Here is a 13112-nt window from a genome sequence, read left to right as displayed (position 1 = left end):
AGCCCCTCCACACCTGGGCTTTCCCCTCTGTGAAAGGATGCCCAGGGAGATGTTGAGATCCCTGTGGGGGTGTGGAAGGACCGTCCCGACCACTGCACACAACCCCCTACCCATCCTACCAAGCCCAGTCCGCTTGTGAGGCACAGGACCCATAAGCCTCTGATCCAAATCAACACTGGCTCCTGTCCTAATTTCCGAAATCCTCGACATTCTTGCAAACCATAAATCCATTTTCTGGACTCCTTTGTCATCCACCAGCTTGTGCCAGGGAGGTTTTGGTTTCTAGACTGTTTCTCTGGTAGGCAGGAGGGTTTCACAGCCTAGGTAAGGTTAAATACAATGCTCGACAAATTCACGGACCACGATACAGGAAAGCAAAGCTCGGTGGGAGGGGAGAAGCTGCTTAGGAGCCATTGCAACAACAGGAGGGCAAGAGGTGCTCAGCACCTTGCAGGGGTGGACCGTGGGGAAAGGAGCCTTGTTTGTGTCCTTGCACCGTAACATCACCTACAGTATGTTTATAACCATTAAGATTAATCTGAACCAGTTGCTTCAGTTTGTAAACAGTAAACGTTACCACAAAACCAAAACAAAAAACGCTGCTCAAAAGTATAAAGAAACTGGAAAAATTACAAACACATAAAAATAAAAAACAATCAGGACAGCCACAGCCTTTAAAAAAAGTTGCAGATAAAATGATACTGTTTAATTTAAAAAAAAGAAACCCAAAACAAACAAAAAAAGCCAAAACCAAAAAAAAAACCAAACATAAAGAGCACAGAATATACTGGACAAACAAAACTATATAAATTATTGTGACCAAATGTGACATTGGTAGTTTACGAAGTGGATATGTACAGTCAAATTAAACAGTGTTTACCCTTCTGTTCTAATAGTGTTAAAATGAAAAATCTATTGCCGTTTTACTATACATTGCATTGATTGAATCATTAAAAGTCAGGAAAAGTTACCCAAAAAAGCACATCCACTGATTGTATGGATTCTTGGCCCACTTCTCCTTTCCAGGTTCAACTTGAGTCCTTGACTCATTTGCAACAATGCATGGCCTCTGGTCCTTGGCTCAGTGAAAGGCAAACACAGCCCTCACCTGGGATTTCAGTGAGCTCAGGACTGAGCCTGCATCTCCACGGCTCCCTTTGAACATCTGCTCTTACCATATACAAGTCCTTTCAGAAAACACATATGCAAAATCCAATGATTTTTTTCTTTCCTTTTTTTTTTTGTGTTTTTTGTGTGTGGTTTTTTTTTTTTTTTTTTGTGTGTGTTTTTGTTTGGTTTTCTTTTTTGTGGGGCAGGGATAAGGGGTGAGGGGGCTGATGTGGGAGCCAGAATTAAAGAAGCAGTCCTGTCTCCATCAAACTCTGAAGCGCTCCTCTAGGCGGGATATGACTGCATCCTGGTTGACAAAAATACAGATCGCTAAACCTGCGAGACATTGTCACAGGGGGAGGAATGTTGCTAACTTAACTTTTCTCCTCAGACCTTTTTTTTGTGAGCAAGAGGGTTTACAGTTTTGTGCTGGGATGTACAGAGGATAGCTGGGAAGGTGGGAACGCGGCTTGAGGGTTTATAGCAGCTAAAGGATAAATGCTGTTATGCAAAAGGTCACCGTAGGAACTTCCCACAGGTGTTGCTGCAGCTAAGTGTCTGTACAGTTGCTGAGAGTTTGCAGGGGACGTGAGGAATTGTCTCTGCACCATGAAGGAGTGAAGAGCCAAAGGCTGCATTAGTGGGGAGAGCACGGTCTGATTTTTCAAGTACTGCAGGGGATGAGAATACCCGGGCGGGAGGCGGTTGTTCAGCCCTGTGCACAGGCTTCCCGGATACAAGCCTGGGAAGATGGGGGCTGAAAGGGGAAATTTGTGGCTTTCCAGCATGCTGCCAGAATGGAGGCCATGCACTGGCTTGCTGCCTTCCCCCTCTGGGTCGGGAACCTTGTCTTTCGCTGGGGTCTCCTTTGGTAAGTGCAGAGGAGAGACAGCTCGGATTTTTTTTTCAGAAATGACTTTGTCCAAATCCTCCAGGCTTCGTTTCAAAGGCCGGGCAGCCCCCACATTTTGAGGGCTCGTTCTGCGGCTGATGATAGGATGCACCATCCCCTCCATCTTCCTCAGATTCTCCAGCCTCTGGGCCTGCTGCTTCCCAGACCTGTGGAGCAACTCGCTGTGTTTTTTTGGGGCTGTCATGGCCATGGGGGACACGCGGCAGGCTTTGGGGTTACAGTCTAGGCTCACCGCCTGGCTGCTCGCAGCCTGGAACGGGGAGATACCTTTGCCTTCTTGCTGGGCCATGGATGAATGAGGGAGGCTGGAGCCCGGAGCCTTTGCAGTCTGTTTGTGTATGCTCTTTGGAAGACTCAAATCTGTTGGCTGATCATCTGAAGAGGCCTCCACTGCTGCCTTTTTTTCTTGCTGATGCAAAGATGGGCGATAATTTAAATTTAGTTTTTCGTGGTGTTTGTGTTGAGTAAAAGTAGAAGTATTTTCAGACTCTCTGAACATGTCCCGGGGGAGGTACTTTGATGTCTGTTCATTATTAAGGTGGTGTTCTGTGTGCCTATAAAGGCTGTGCAGATGAGGTGATGAATAAAAATCTGCCAAGAAAGTGGGCACATGGGAGTGCTGCAGTGCCCTTTTCTCACTCATTTTATCTTTGCAGTCCTGGATATCCATCTTCGGTACGTATGACTCGGCAAGAGAACTGAGGTGATGTTTTGCAAAATCACAGCGCTGAGGATCCGGTTTACTTAGCATGTCATGTTTAAAAACATCATTAATTGACTTCCTTTCTTCCTTGGTCTTAAAACTCTGTACATGTTGTATGACTGAGGGCCTATTAATTGCTACAGGATCAGAATTAGGGGCGTGTGGACCTTGTGATATGCTTGAGGACAGTTCATCTCTGCTGTTCAGTTTCTTTTTGCTTATCAAAGGTGGAGGAGAACCATAAGGATAGCTACATGACAGGGCTGCCCCACTGACCTGTGACAGCAGCTTTTTCTTTGCCAGGGGCGACATGATGCCTGGATTACCCTTTGAATAGAGCAGCGGTGTGTAACCAAAAGTGGAGTCATCGTTCATGGACCCGGGCAGCTCCTTTTCCTTGAACATGTCGAAGTTCTGGACCACCAGTACTTTGGGTGTTTGCTTTAGTGCATTGTGGATATCTTCATTTCCCAGCTGGTCCACTTTCACCGTGCAGTTTGCGATGTAATCGGCCATCTCTGGCAATTTGTCATCTTCCATGTCACTCTGAGTGGTCAGCTGGACTGGGAAAGCTGTGAAGGGCATGTCTGGAGGTTCGCTTTCTAGGCTGTCAGGAAAAGCTTTATGTAGTCTTTGTTCAGGCTTCGTTTCTTCCAGGGCATCTGCTGGGGGGTGTAATCGTTTTGTGATTGTGGCATCCAGCATGGTGTCTTCTTCTGGGGACATGGATACACTTGAGAAAGAGGACGAGTGCTGAACCTCCTCCTTGGCTTTCTCACTGTTCATGCTGTTTTCTGACAGGTCTGCCTTTTCCAGAGGCAGTGGCCGAGCTGTCTCTGGTAAAAGAGATGGAGGGCCTTGCACAGGCTGTTTCATCTCCCCCACTGTAGCGTGTTCAGGGAAATTTTTCTGGTCTGTGGATTCTTGATCCTTCTCTTGTTCTGATGAAACCTAATGAAATGATTCAACAGACAGTAATAAGAACACTGTGCGTTTTGGCAGACTGTTCATAAGATTATACACAGTACACCGTTGGCTACTTTTAAAGAAGTACTTGTCAATCACCTTGCAGGAACGTGAAGGCTCCAACACCAGGCATTGGACTCAAACAGAGATGTACCTCCTGGAAAAATTAAGAAATGCACCATCCCTGCCAGGGTCACAATAAGGCACTTCAAAACAGCAGATGTTTGTAACCTGACAAGAGGCACTGGTGGCTTGACCAGACAGCTAAATGCGGAGGTTATACTTTTTAAAAATTAATTAGGCAAATGCAGGAGAGCTGATTTCGTAACACAAACGGTAAGGCTATAGAAATCTCTCCTGCTAGCCAACTTCACCTACAAAACCGACACGATTCCCATGTTTTTTCCCTCCAGCGTAGCTATCTTAAAATTCAGTGATCACAGCGGAGATCATTCACACCCAGTTTTGCATTAAAGTGTGAAAATGATAGAAATGGCATACTAGGAATCCCTATTGTAGGCAGCAAATCACTGCCACAGCTTAACTAGGACACACATTTTTTTTATTAACGGATTAAAATGAAGTTGTCAACATTCAGTAAGTGTGTGCGCCCGCTATTACAAACATGGCTTTTATACGTTATCGTCAATGGGACCGCAGCTCTTTCTGCTCCCCCATTAATAAAGCTTGTGTGCACAATTCACACCATTCATCCCATTATGTAGCTGGCTGAACTGTGACCCGCAGAGGTCACCAGAGCGTCCCATCTGCGATCCAGCTGACTGACAGCCCTTTTCAAAACTGCTGTCACTCTCCTCTGACATGTCGTGGTAGAAGACAGTCATAAAACAGCAGCATTGTGCAAGTCCTTTATTATTATTGTTTTCTTTCTTTCTTCGTGTAAAGATAAGACGGATTGAGAAAGTTATTATCTAAACGCAGCTTTATGGTCTGTCATAGTAGTTGGGGATCGGAGAAGGTCCTAAGGAGTCTAACCTTCTCAGAGATTTATTTCTTCACAGCTGCTTTTAAATATTCCTGTCTGTTTGGTTGGCCTATTAGTTACAGTGTCTGTTAGTCATCCTAACTTCTTTTTAAACTCATAGCTGCCTTTTGCAGCCAAATACCATCATTAGGTCCTTTACAAAGTACCATCGCTAGTCTCTTGAGCTTATAAAATTACAGGAAAATACCAGACAGATGAGCAAATCAAGGAAGAGAAAAAAAGGAGAAATCATATTTAGTAACTGTACATTCTACTCTATGTTTCTGTTAAGCAACGCTTTGATTGAAGTTTCAGCTATTGTGAGGAAATGTGCAGGCTAAGGCTAATAGCATTTTGTCTGGTACCTCGTTACATTGACAATGTCATTGTGATGGCAGGAAAACAGTGAAGAGCTCAAAGCAAATGCAACCCTAGTAAATTAAAGTTATACTCTCTTCCTACATACCTCTTACGGTCTATGAGTTGACCATGCAATTGAGAGGACCGCACATTTGTAGCTTGATTATGCTTTTTACAGCTCACAGCTACAGCCAGCTCCTAGGCCGCATGCAGAAATGGTTTAAGCAGTGGCTTGGCTGGGGCCATGCCTACACATCTACGTGGGAGCAACACACCACCACTGCTGTGCCTGGGTGAGGACTGCACCCAAAGGTCAAGCCTGGCACAGGGCTCCAGCTGGGGGACCGCTGGGGCGTGAAGGACATGCAACCTTCTGTCTGGCTCCAGCAGACCTGGACTTTTTTCCACCCAAAAGAGCTGGGCATCTCCTTTCTGCTGGCCCCCTAAGGGCCACATCCTGGGCAGAGAGACCTCTCTGAGCACAGATGAGCTCTGCAGCCCTGCACCCACCCTAGGTGGAAACATCCACCCCTGCAGGCCCTTTCACTGCTTGGGCTTTGTGTGACCACCTACCCATACAGTGACCTTCACAAAGGCTGAGGTCCTTAATCGTTCACCCCGATTAGAGAGGAGCAGGACACATCTTCCATCCCAGTCGGGGAGGAGACATTAATTCAGCTATAAAGGGTACCATTTTACAATAGGAGACTGCCGTAATTGTACATTTTTATTGTCTCATCTAAGCTCCCTACATTTCCGATAAGCGCAGCTTAAGAACTCTTCCTGCAAACCACACAAAAATAACTGCAGTTTAAGCAGCAGGAAGTTTGAGATAGGGAACAACAAAAGTAAGGAAATTCAAAGTTAAGGCTAATGCTCTGTTGCTGACTTGTTATGCTGTGCTTAGCAGTGGCAGTATGGGTAGTGTGTAACATATTTTGCTGATCCAAGACCCCTCAATAAATAACCAGGCATGAAGAAATGACAGGGGAACAGAGCACAAGCCTTCACATCTCCTTGCTTTGGGCAATTCGTGTTGCAACCTTCCAGTGACTGAAGCAGGTTTGTGCGCACTCTCCTCTATGCATTTTTCATCAGAAGTGGAGGGGTGTTCCCCCAACAGGGCTCCCTGCTTTAAAATTACAGTGTTCTCGCACAAGAAACCTCCCCTCTCTGTGAAGTGCTCTTACTTTAGATATTAAGAGTACTGCTGATCAAGGCAATTTAAAAAACAAATTCTGCTTAGGACGGGCAATGAAACTGTCCTTGTAAGCACAACTTAAAGAGGCAGTAGGACATGAAAATAAAATTTTTCTGTTCTCAAAACTGGGCACACGAAGTCTCAAGAGTTTACCGGTCCTGCATTTTTTTTTAAACAATGAGGAAGAGGACTGTTGGTAGCTGACTCAATACCAATTTCCAAACTGGTTTAGAAACAGGGCTTAGGTACCTACCAGATGGCAATGAAGTCAAAGGAGCAGCCATAGTCTGCCGGGCACGTCACGTGTTTCAATTTTCTTTAAATACTTATCTTTCACTGCAGCGCCTTGAAGGCTGCTGTGATCTGGCAGACTGAGACAGGAAAAGCAATGTCTTGTGTAGGGGTTATGTGTGAGGAGCTTCACCGCCTCGTTCACACAGCGTGCGAGCAGGGCACAGGAGAGAGTGGGCAGGATGTGCAAAAGAAAGTGCTGAAGTAACACCAGAGCAAAAACCCCACTGATTTTATACCACTTAGCAACACGTGAAATCTACCCTTATTTGCAGACAAATATGAATTCTACTGATCTGTCTCACCCTGGGCTGTGAACATAAAATCTCTTCCATGAGGGCTGTCCTGTGTCTGCAGTAACATGGCTTTATGTGGAAAACAAGGCCCGCCCATGTGGAGCAGGTGACAGAATAGGAACCTATCTATCTCAGCTGAAAATCACCTGTGGCACGTGAGAGGGAAGTTGGTCTCAGTTAGGGCTTGGAAGGTGGTTCCCTCAAAACCTGACCTTTTGGTCCAAAATGAAATTCAGCATAACACAATAAAAAGCCTGGGGACTGATATGTTTTTTGACAGATGTGTGTACATCTGTGAGCACAGAAGGGCTGATCCAGAGGTTACCATTATAAAAATCAGCTGTGTCCAACAGTTACCACAGGATTATCAACAGTATTAGAGGTTCCCGCACCCTATACTTAGATTAGGAAATAACTGTGGTAGTTGTGTGGTTTCCTTTTGGCAGCTGCTGATCTTTCAGTGGTGATCACTGTATAATACAATGAGCCGAAATTGTACTTGTTACATCTAGTGCTTGGTCTTCTGCCATCACTGCTATGCAGTATGGAGCTAACCATTTATAGCCCAGCAAAGTCCCTACACAGACAGTACCGCTACAACTAAATTTCCATTGCCGAGCAAACTCAGACGCCAACTGTTTGGAATTCTCCACTATGCATTTTATCATTGGATTTCACCTGATTAAAGCTGTATATTTTTAATTGAAAAGCTGAAAAGCAGGAAAGCAACCAACCTCAGATGCATCTTGGGGTTTCTGTGCATTATCTTTTTCCTTCTTGTTCTTTTGGTTTTCATTTTTGATGCGTTTTGTTCCAGACACTTTTGTTTTCGCTTCACCCTCCTGGGAACTGTTATCCTGTTTTCGAGGTTTCACTGGAGGCAGTGGCTTATCTTCCTCTCCTTTAATAAATCTTTCATATGGCAGGATTAATCTAGGGGATTAAGGAACAAATAATTGATCAGGTTTTGCCATTCTAGCAAAGAACAAAATGTATCTACTATGAGCAGTTTACTTAATAAATCCATTTTCTTCCATGCCATAAAAGCTACAGTGTAAACTCTACATCTATAAATCCAAGTATGATAAATCAATTTATTTGGCAAGATTATCATGCGGCATAAATTCAGTGGAATTGGAGTTGGTGTGGATCAGTTGTCAGTAACACTGCAGTGGTTTGTGCGGCTACACCAATTTGTACCAGATGAGAATATGAGCCACTATGTTTCAGACTGATTTAAAAAAAAATAATCCGCCATTTATTTTTATTTTCCCTTCCTACTCTTAAAAACATGCAGGAAACCCTAGGAAAACACCTACAAAGCCACAGCCAAGTTGATAACAGCTACACAGTTTCCAGGCTGGTGGTGGTTCCCCTGAGTGCAAGGGTGAGTGCCAGGAACCTGGCAGAAGATGAGAGTAAGGCTGCAGGAAACCTACAGCGGTGGGCACAGCCCCACGCACGCTGCCATCAGCACCAGCCCACCACCGCCCTTGCAACGCACTCATTCAATGACCGACACCGCACTCCCCGCTTTCGGCAGTGAGTCTTTTTTATGGAAGAAGGATTGGGGAAAGAGATAAAAGTGAAGGAGTTTTCACTGTGGAAGTGTCCTCCACAAAGTGCAGGAAATCGCTTTTAAAAAGCAAGAAAGAAACACAAAAAATATCCTCCCCCGAAAGCATCAAGCGCACAGAGTTTTAATCCATCTATTTTCCCTCTGCAATTCTTGATCTGAAAGGAAAAATAACTGATATAATTAAAAGGGATGGATTGCGTTACGATCTCAGTTTCAACTTCAGTGATTAAAGTTTTTATAATGCATTTGGTATGATTAATGACTCACTGTGGGATTAATACGAGACTCAGACTTTAAAAATATGAACTTTAATACAGCAAACATAATTTGCTTAAAAAAAAAAAGACAAGTTGACTCTATGAAGAAAATGTACTTTGCTTATAAACAACATAAATCTGTTCAAATACCAGGATCCTTAATTATCTTTAATCTAAGACTCCAAGGCAGAAACCTCTTTGGTTCAGATATTCGTTTGTTATCCTAGAATCAGTTTCTAAGCATGCAATTTTGATTTACATACTTAGATGTTCAAACACAGTTTGGGCTTAAGAGAGCAGAAATTAGATTGCTCGTGATCATAATATTTTACATTTTAATAAAATACAACATAAATTATGTTAAAATATAAACCTAATTTATGCTATATTAGAAACAAAATTCATTAACTGAGCATGCTCTGACATGGTATGTGCAAAGAGGCGTGAATAATACTTTCTAGCCCTGAATTTGGCAGGGCTCCAGTAATGAAGCTAAGCGGAGCCCACAGGGAATATTCATCTTCAGATCCCATTACAAACTGAGTTTAAACATGTTACAGCTGCTAAAACTGGAAACTGCTCCCTCTATGCAAACTTAGCAAAATAATACGTAGTTGCCAAATACCTGCTTCCCACTGTAATATTACAGTTAATGTTTATATAACAAAAAGCATAACTAAGCAGAATAAGAAAAAATAATCTTGTTCATACTTGAGGCTGCTACATTTCATTCGCAAAGTGCAAATATTGGTGAAAACACCGAATTCCTCCCCGTGCTGCACAAAGCACTTTGGTCTTCACTAGAGGCGAGGTTGGGTTTCACACAGGGCAGCGCTGAGGCCGCTCTGCCATGTGTTAAATATTTAAAATCGCTTTTAATAAAAACACATTTTATTACGATAATTGTTAGCAGTGCGAGGGGAGTATTTGACTTTGTTTTGTTTCCATGGGAACGCGTTGCCTGTTAAAAAAATCTACATATTCCATCCGTAAGGGTTTCAGATGCTGTCCTGCGCCCCACGGGAGATGGGGACGCTCCGGCCCTTCCCGTGAAAGGTGCCGCGTGGTTAACCCCGTGGCTGCAGCCGGGATGGGAGCAAGACCCGGGCCGACACGATTAATCACCGCTCGCGTGCTCTCCGCCGAGCCTTGTAGGGTAAAGCGGGATACAAACTCCTCCTCCTCCTGCTGCACCTCACCAGAACTCATTAGCCTGGGTGCTAATTAGTAACTGTGGCTTAAATTTCCTTTTCTGATCTTAAGGGTTCATGTGGGAGTACAAGGTTTTCATTTTAGTTATTTTTCACTGAGCTCAGCAGTTGGCAGGCCGACAGCAGTAAAAATACATTTCACATAGCCAGTCAAAGGCCCGGAGCCAGCGGCAGGAAATCTGGAATTAAATGTTTCGTGTATCGGGGAGGCGGCATGACTAAGGTAAAACTGAATCAAAACACAAGGATGGCTTGTTCTAGGATTTTCCCCTCCTCATTTGGAACGAGGGCCGGCAGGCTGCCGTTGCCTGCCACTGCTGAGGCGGCTTTTGGGGGCTGCAGGGGGGCAGCTGTAGGCGAGCCGGGCAGGAGCGCAGGCTGTGAGACCCCGGGGAGCAGCGCCGAGTCAAGCAACACCAACAATTGCCGCTTCATGTAGAGATTTCCGTTGGTTGCAATTTTCACTGAATGTTTTTTCAGTTATCCTGTCATGGTACAACACAATTACCCACAGGATATGATCTTATCATTTGATTATTAGAAGTTTTTATAGTGCAGGAGTAATAAAGCTAATACAGCTCTCGGAACATGTAAGCAGCCGGCTCGCATGCCATGAAAGCAGCCGGCTTAGCCAATTTAAGGTCAATATTGCCCAACACCGGAAGAATGCGATCTGCTGTTAGCCAAATAGTTTAGCAGAATGTGACATGTCTGAAACCAGCATGAGATATTTTTTTTTTTATTGTCAAATATTTGCAGCGCAGGTAAGATTTAATCAATCTTTGCACAAGAAGAGGTAAAGATGACGTCCAAAAAAACGGAGCCAGATATCTCAAATGTATCACACTTTGGAAACAACAACAACATTATTTCCAGTCACTTTGAACTGTGGCTGTATTTCACAGTGGGGGGGAAGTATCAAAGTATTCATAAAAAAGGAAAAGGGGGAATATTTTGTGGTCTAAAGAATATTTACTTGTAAAGCCTGCGAGGAGAGCGAATAAAAGGGTCTTTATCATGATCAAGATTCCAATATTAAGATTAATAAAATGTATTATTTATAAGTCAATTAACATAAATAGAATATGTAAGCACTAGTGTATTAAAAAATCTTTCCACAGGCAGCAGATTTTTAGCAGCATGAGGTTTTTTTTTTTTTTTTTCCCCCGGAATAATACAAGAATAACATTTTCCAGCCAAGAGCAGAAACAGTAGGGGAGTCTTTGCTATCACAGGGCTTCTTATTAAATTCAGTCACTGTGAAAAGCCAGTCTCCTTTTTTTTTTTTTTTTTTCTTTAAATAAAGACAACTTAAAATCAATACAAGTTAGATTAACAAATCAGTACTATACTAATCCTGATTTATTACAATCGGCAATATTAAGTTTAATCACGTATAAACTGCTACTCAAAAAAAGATTTTGCTTTACTAAGTCCTGAATTAAATAATGGTGCAGAGTGTACCGAGTTTTTAGATCTGCATCATCTGATATTATGAAAAATTCAATGTACTTCTCTGCAGCAGATGTCAGAGGTCAGCAAATCTATTACAGTAATGTAAGTAATCTGGCTTTCTGCCAACCTTTTTTTAAAAAACACTGAAGCAGATAATTTTATATTTACAAATTCTAAAATCCTCCAGGGACTGAATCTCTTTTCCAACAAAAAGCAGAAACTTCACATTAGAGAAATGTATTTCACAGTATATCAAACATGTCTTCATCATTAGCATTTCATAAAAAGAAAAAAAAGCTCTTAATCTTTATTAGTCAACATTTTTTTCCCAGCTACAGAACTAACAATACAAGATCTCTTCTGGGCCAGCAACCACTACATTTTCATGTATTGATTATGCAGAATGAATGACTTTTTTGGCCTGACTCTGCTTCACGGGATACATGAGAGCACATCTATTTATAGACATGATAAAAAAAGTAGTTACAATAATGCAAAGGATCTGACCAGCCCAGAAAGAGGAAGGAAATTAAATGTTAAGGCTGCCAGTTTCCTCTTTAATTCTCCCCACTGTGTATGGATATGACGGGGCTCATGGGCTGGGGAGGAACCATATGCCCAGGACACACAGGGCGAAGGAGGGAAGGACAACCCCTACAATATTTTTATATCGCTTGTTTCAGTGTTTATTTTTGTTTTCTTTCTGGCAGAATAAAATATTCCAGCATGTCTCCCATTGACATCATCTTGCTTTCTCAAGGGTTCCAAGTCCAACACAAAACAGCGCACAATGCACTCTCAGCCACAAGGATAATCTTGGGAGGATTTAAAATACTGAAGCCCATTCCTTGGGAGATGCTGCCCATTCCCATGCCTGGCCAGAAGGTTACAGAGGTTGATGGCAATGGGAACGGAAAAAGATTTAAATCTGCTCCACCAAATGAATACAGCAACCAGTTAACCTGTGGAACTCACTGCCAGTGGATACCTTGGGACCAATGGATTAATGAGATTACGCAAGGATTAGATGCTAATGTAAATCATGAGAACATTAAGCTCTTATAGTTTCAAAACCACTGAAAAGGACAGGCAATAAATCTCTTTACTGGTAGGAGTGCTTATTATGCCACAGTGGCTCTTGCTGCTTACTCTGAAGGCACTGCTGGAGCTGCGGGGCGAAACGGCTGGTCTGCCTGGTTCAACAGGGCAACCATTTGGTTTAGTAGGTGCTCACAGCAGCCGGGCAGGGCTGCCCACACCCCCTACAGCCGGAGGGTCCGAGCACTGGGCTGGGACGAGCAGCTGCCAAGCCGAATCAGCTCAGGGCAGCTCCAGCGACAACCCCCACAGTGCAAAGGGGCCCCTATCAATAACCTCAGTGAGAAAAACCTGACTTGTCCTCTAGAAACTCAGTGGCAAAACATTCAGTTGTTTTGAGGGACCAGCAGGAAGGCCTAAGCTCTGATCCCAAGAGAAGTCTTGTCTTTTTTACCCTGATGCTCTTCAAAAGGGGTCAATCTTGGAGCAATGCTGTCAGTGTAAGCATGGGAAACAAGCCACATTCAACAGCAATCAGCTGGTGGGGATGGCCAGGAGCAGGAGGCAGCTCTCCTGGGCACCAGCGACAAATTCCTAACAAAGAAGATAGGAGAGGAATAAGCCGAACTCTAAGGTCTTAGCCTGTTTTCCAAAATGGGAACATAAAATATATTGAGGAAATCAAGCAGTGTGTTCCTCAAGCCTGATTTCCCCAGACTACATTGTACAACCCAGGGGTTACGAAAG

General features: G+C 43.5%; 1 protein-coding gene across 1 annotated transcript in view; it reads right to left on the bottom strand.

Annotated features, from left to right (window-relative positions):
- Positions 1-684: 684 nt before the first annotated feature.
- Positions 685-13112, bottom strand: part of ARID5B (AT-rich interaction domain 5B) — a 120764-nt gene continuing 108336 nt past the window's right edge. The window contains exons 6-7 of the mRNA XM_037399924.1: positions 7560-7758; positions 685-3677 (exon numbers count right to left, since the gene is read on the bottom strand). Coding sequence (XP_037255821.1) covers positions 1527-3677; positions 7560-7758 — 2350 coding nt within the window. The 3' untranslated portion in view covers positions 685-1526. The remainder of the gene's footprint in view (positions 3678-7559; positions 7759-13112) is intronic.

The sequence above is a fragment of the Falco rusticolus genome, chromosome 9, assembly GCF_015220075.1.
Source record: "Falco rusticolus isolate bFalRus1 chromosome 9, bFalRus1.pri, whole genome shotgun sequence".
NCBI lineage: Eukaryota > Metazoa > Chordata > Aves > Falconiformes > Falconidae > Falco > Falco rusticolus.
Note: the sequence above shows the minus strand (reverse complement) of the source record. Positions and strands in the feature narration are given on the sequence as shown.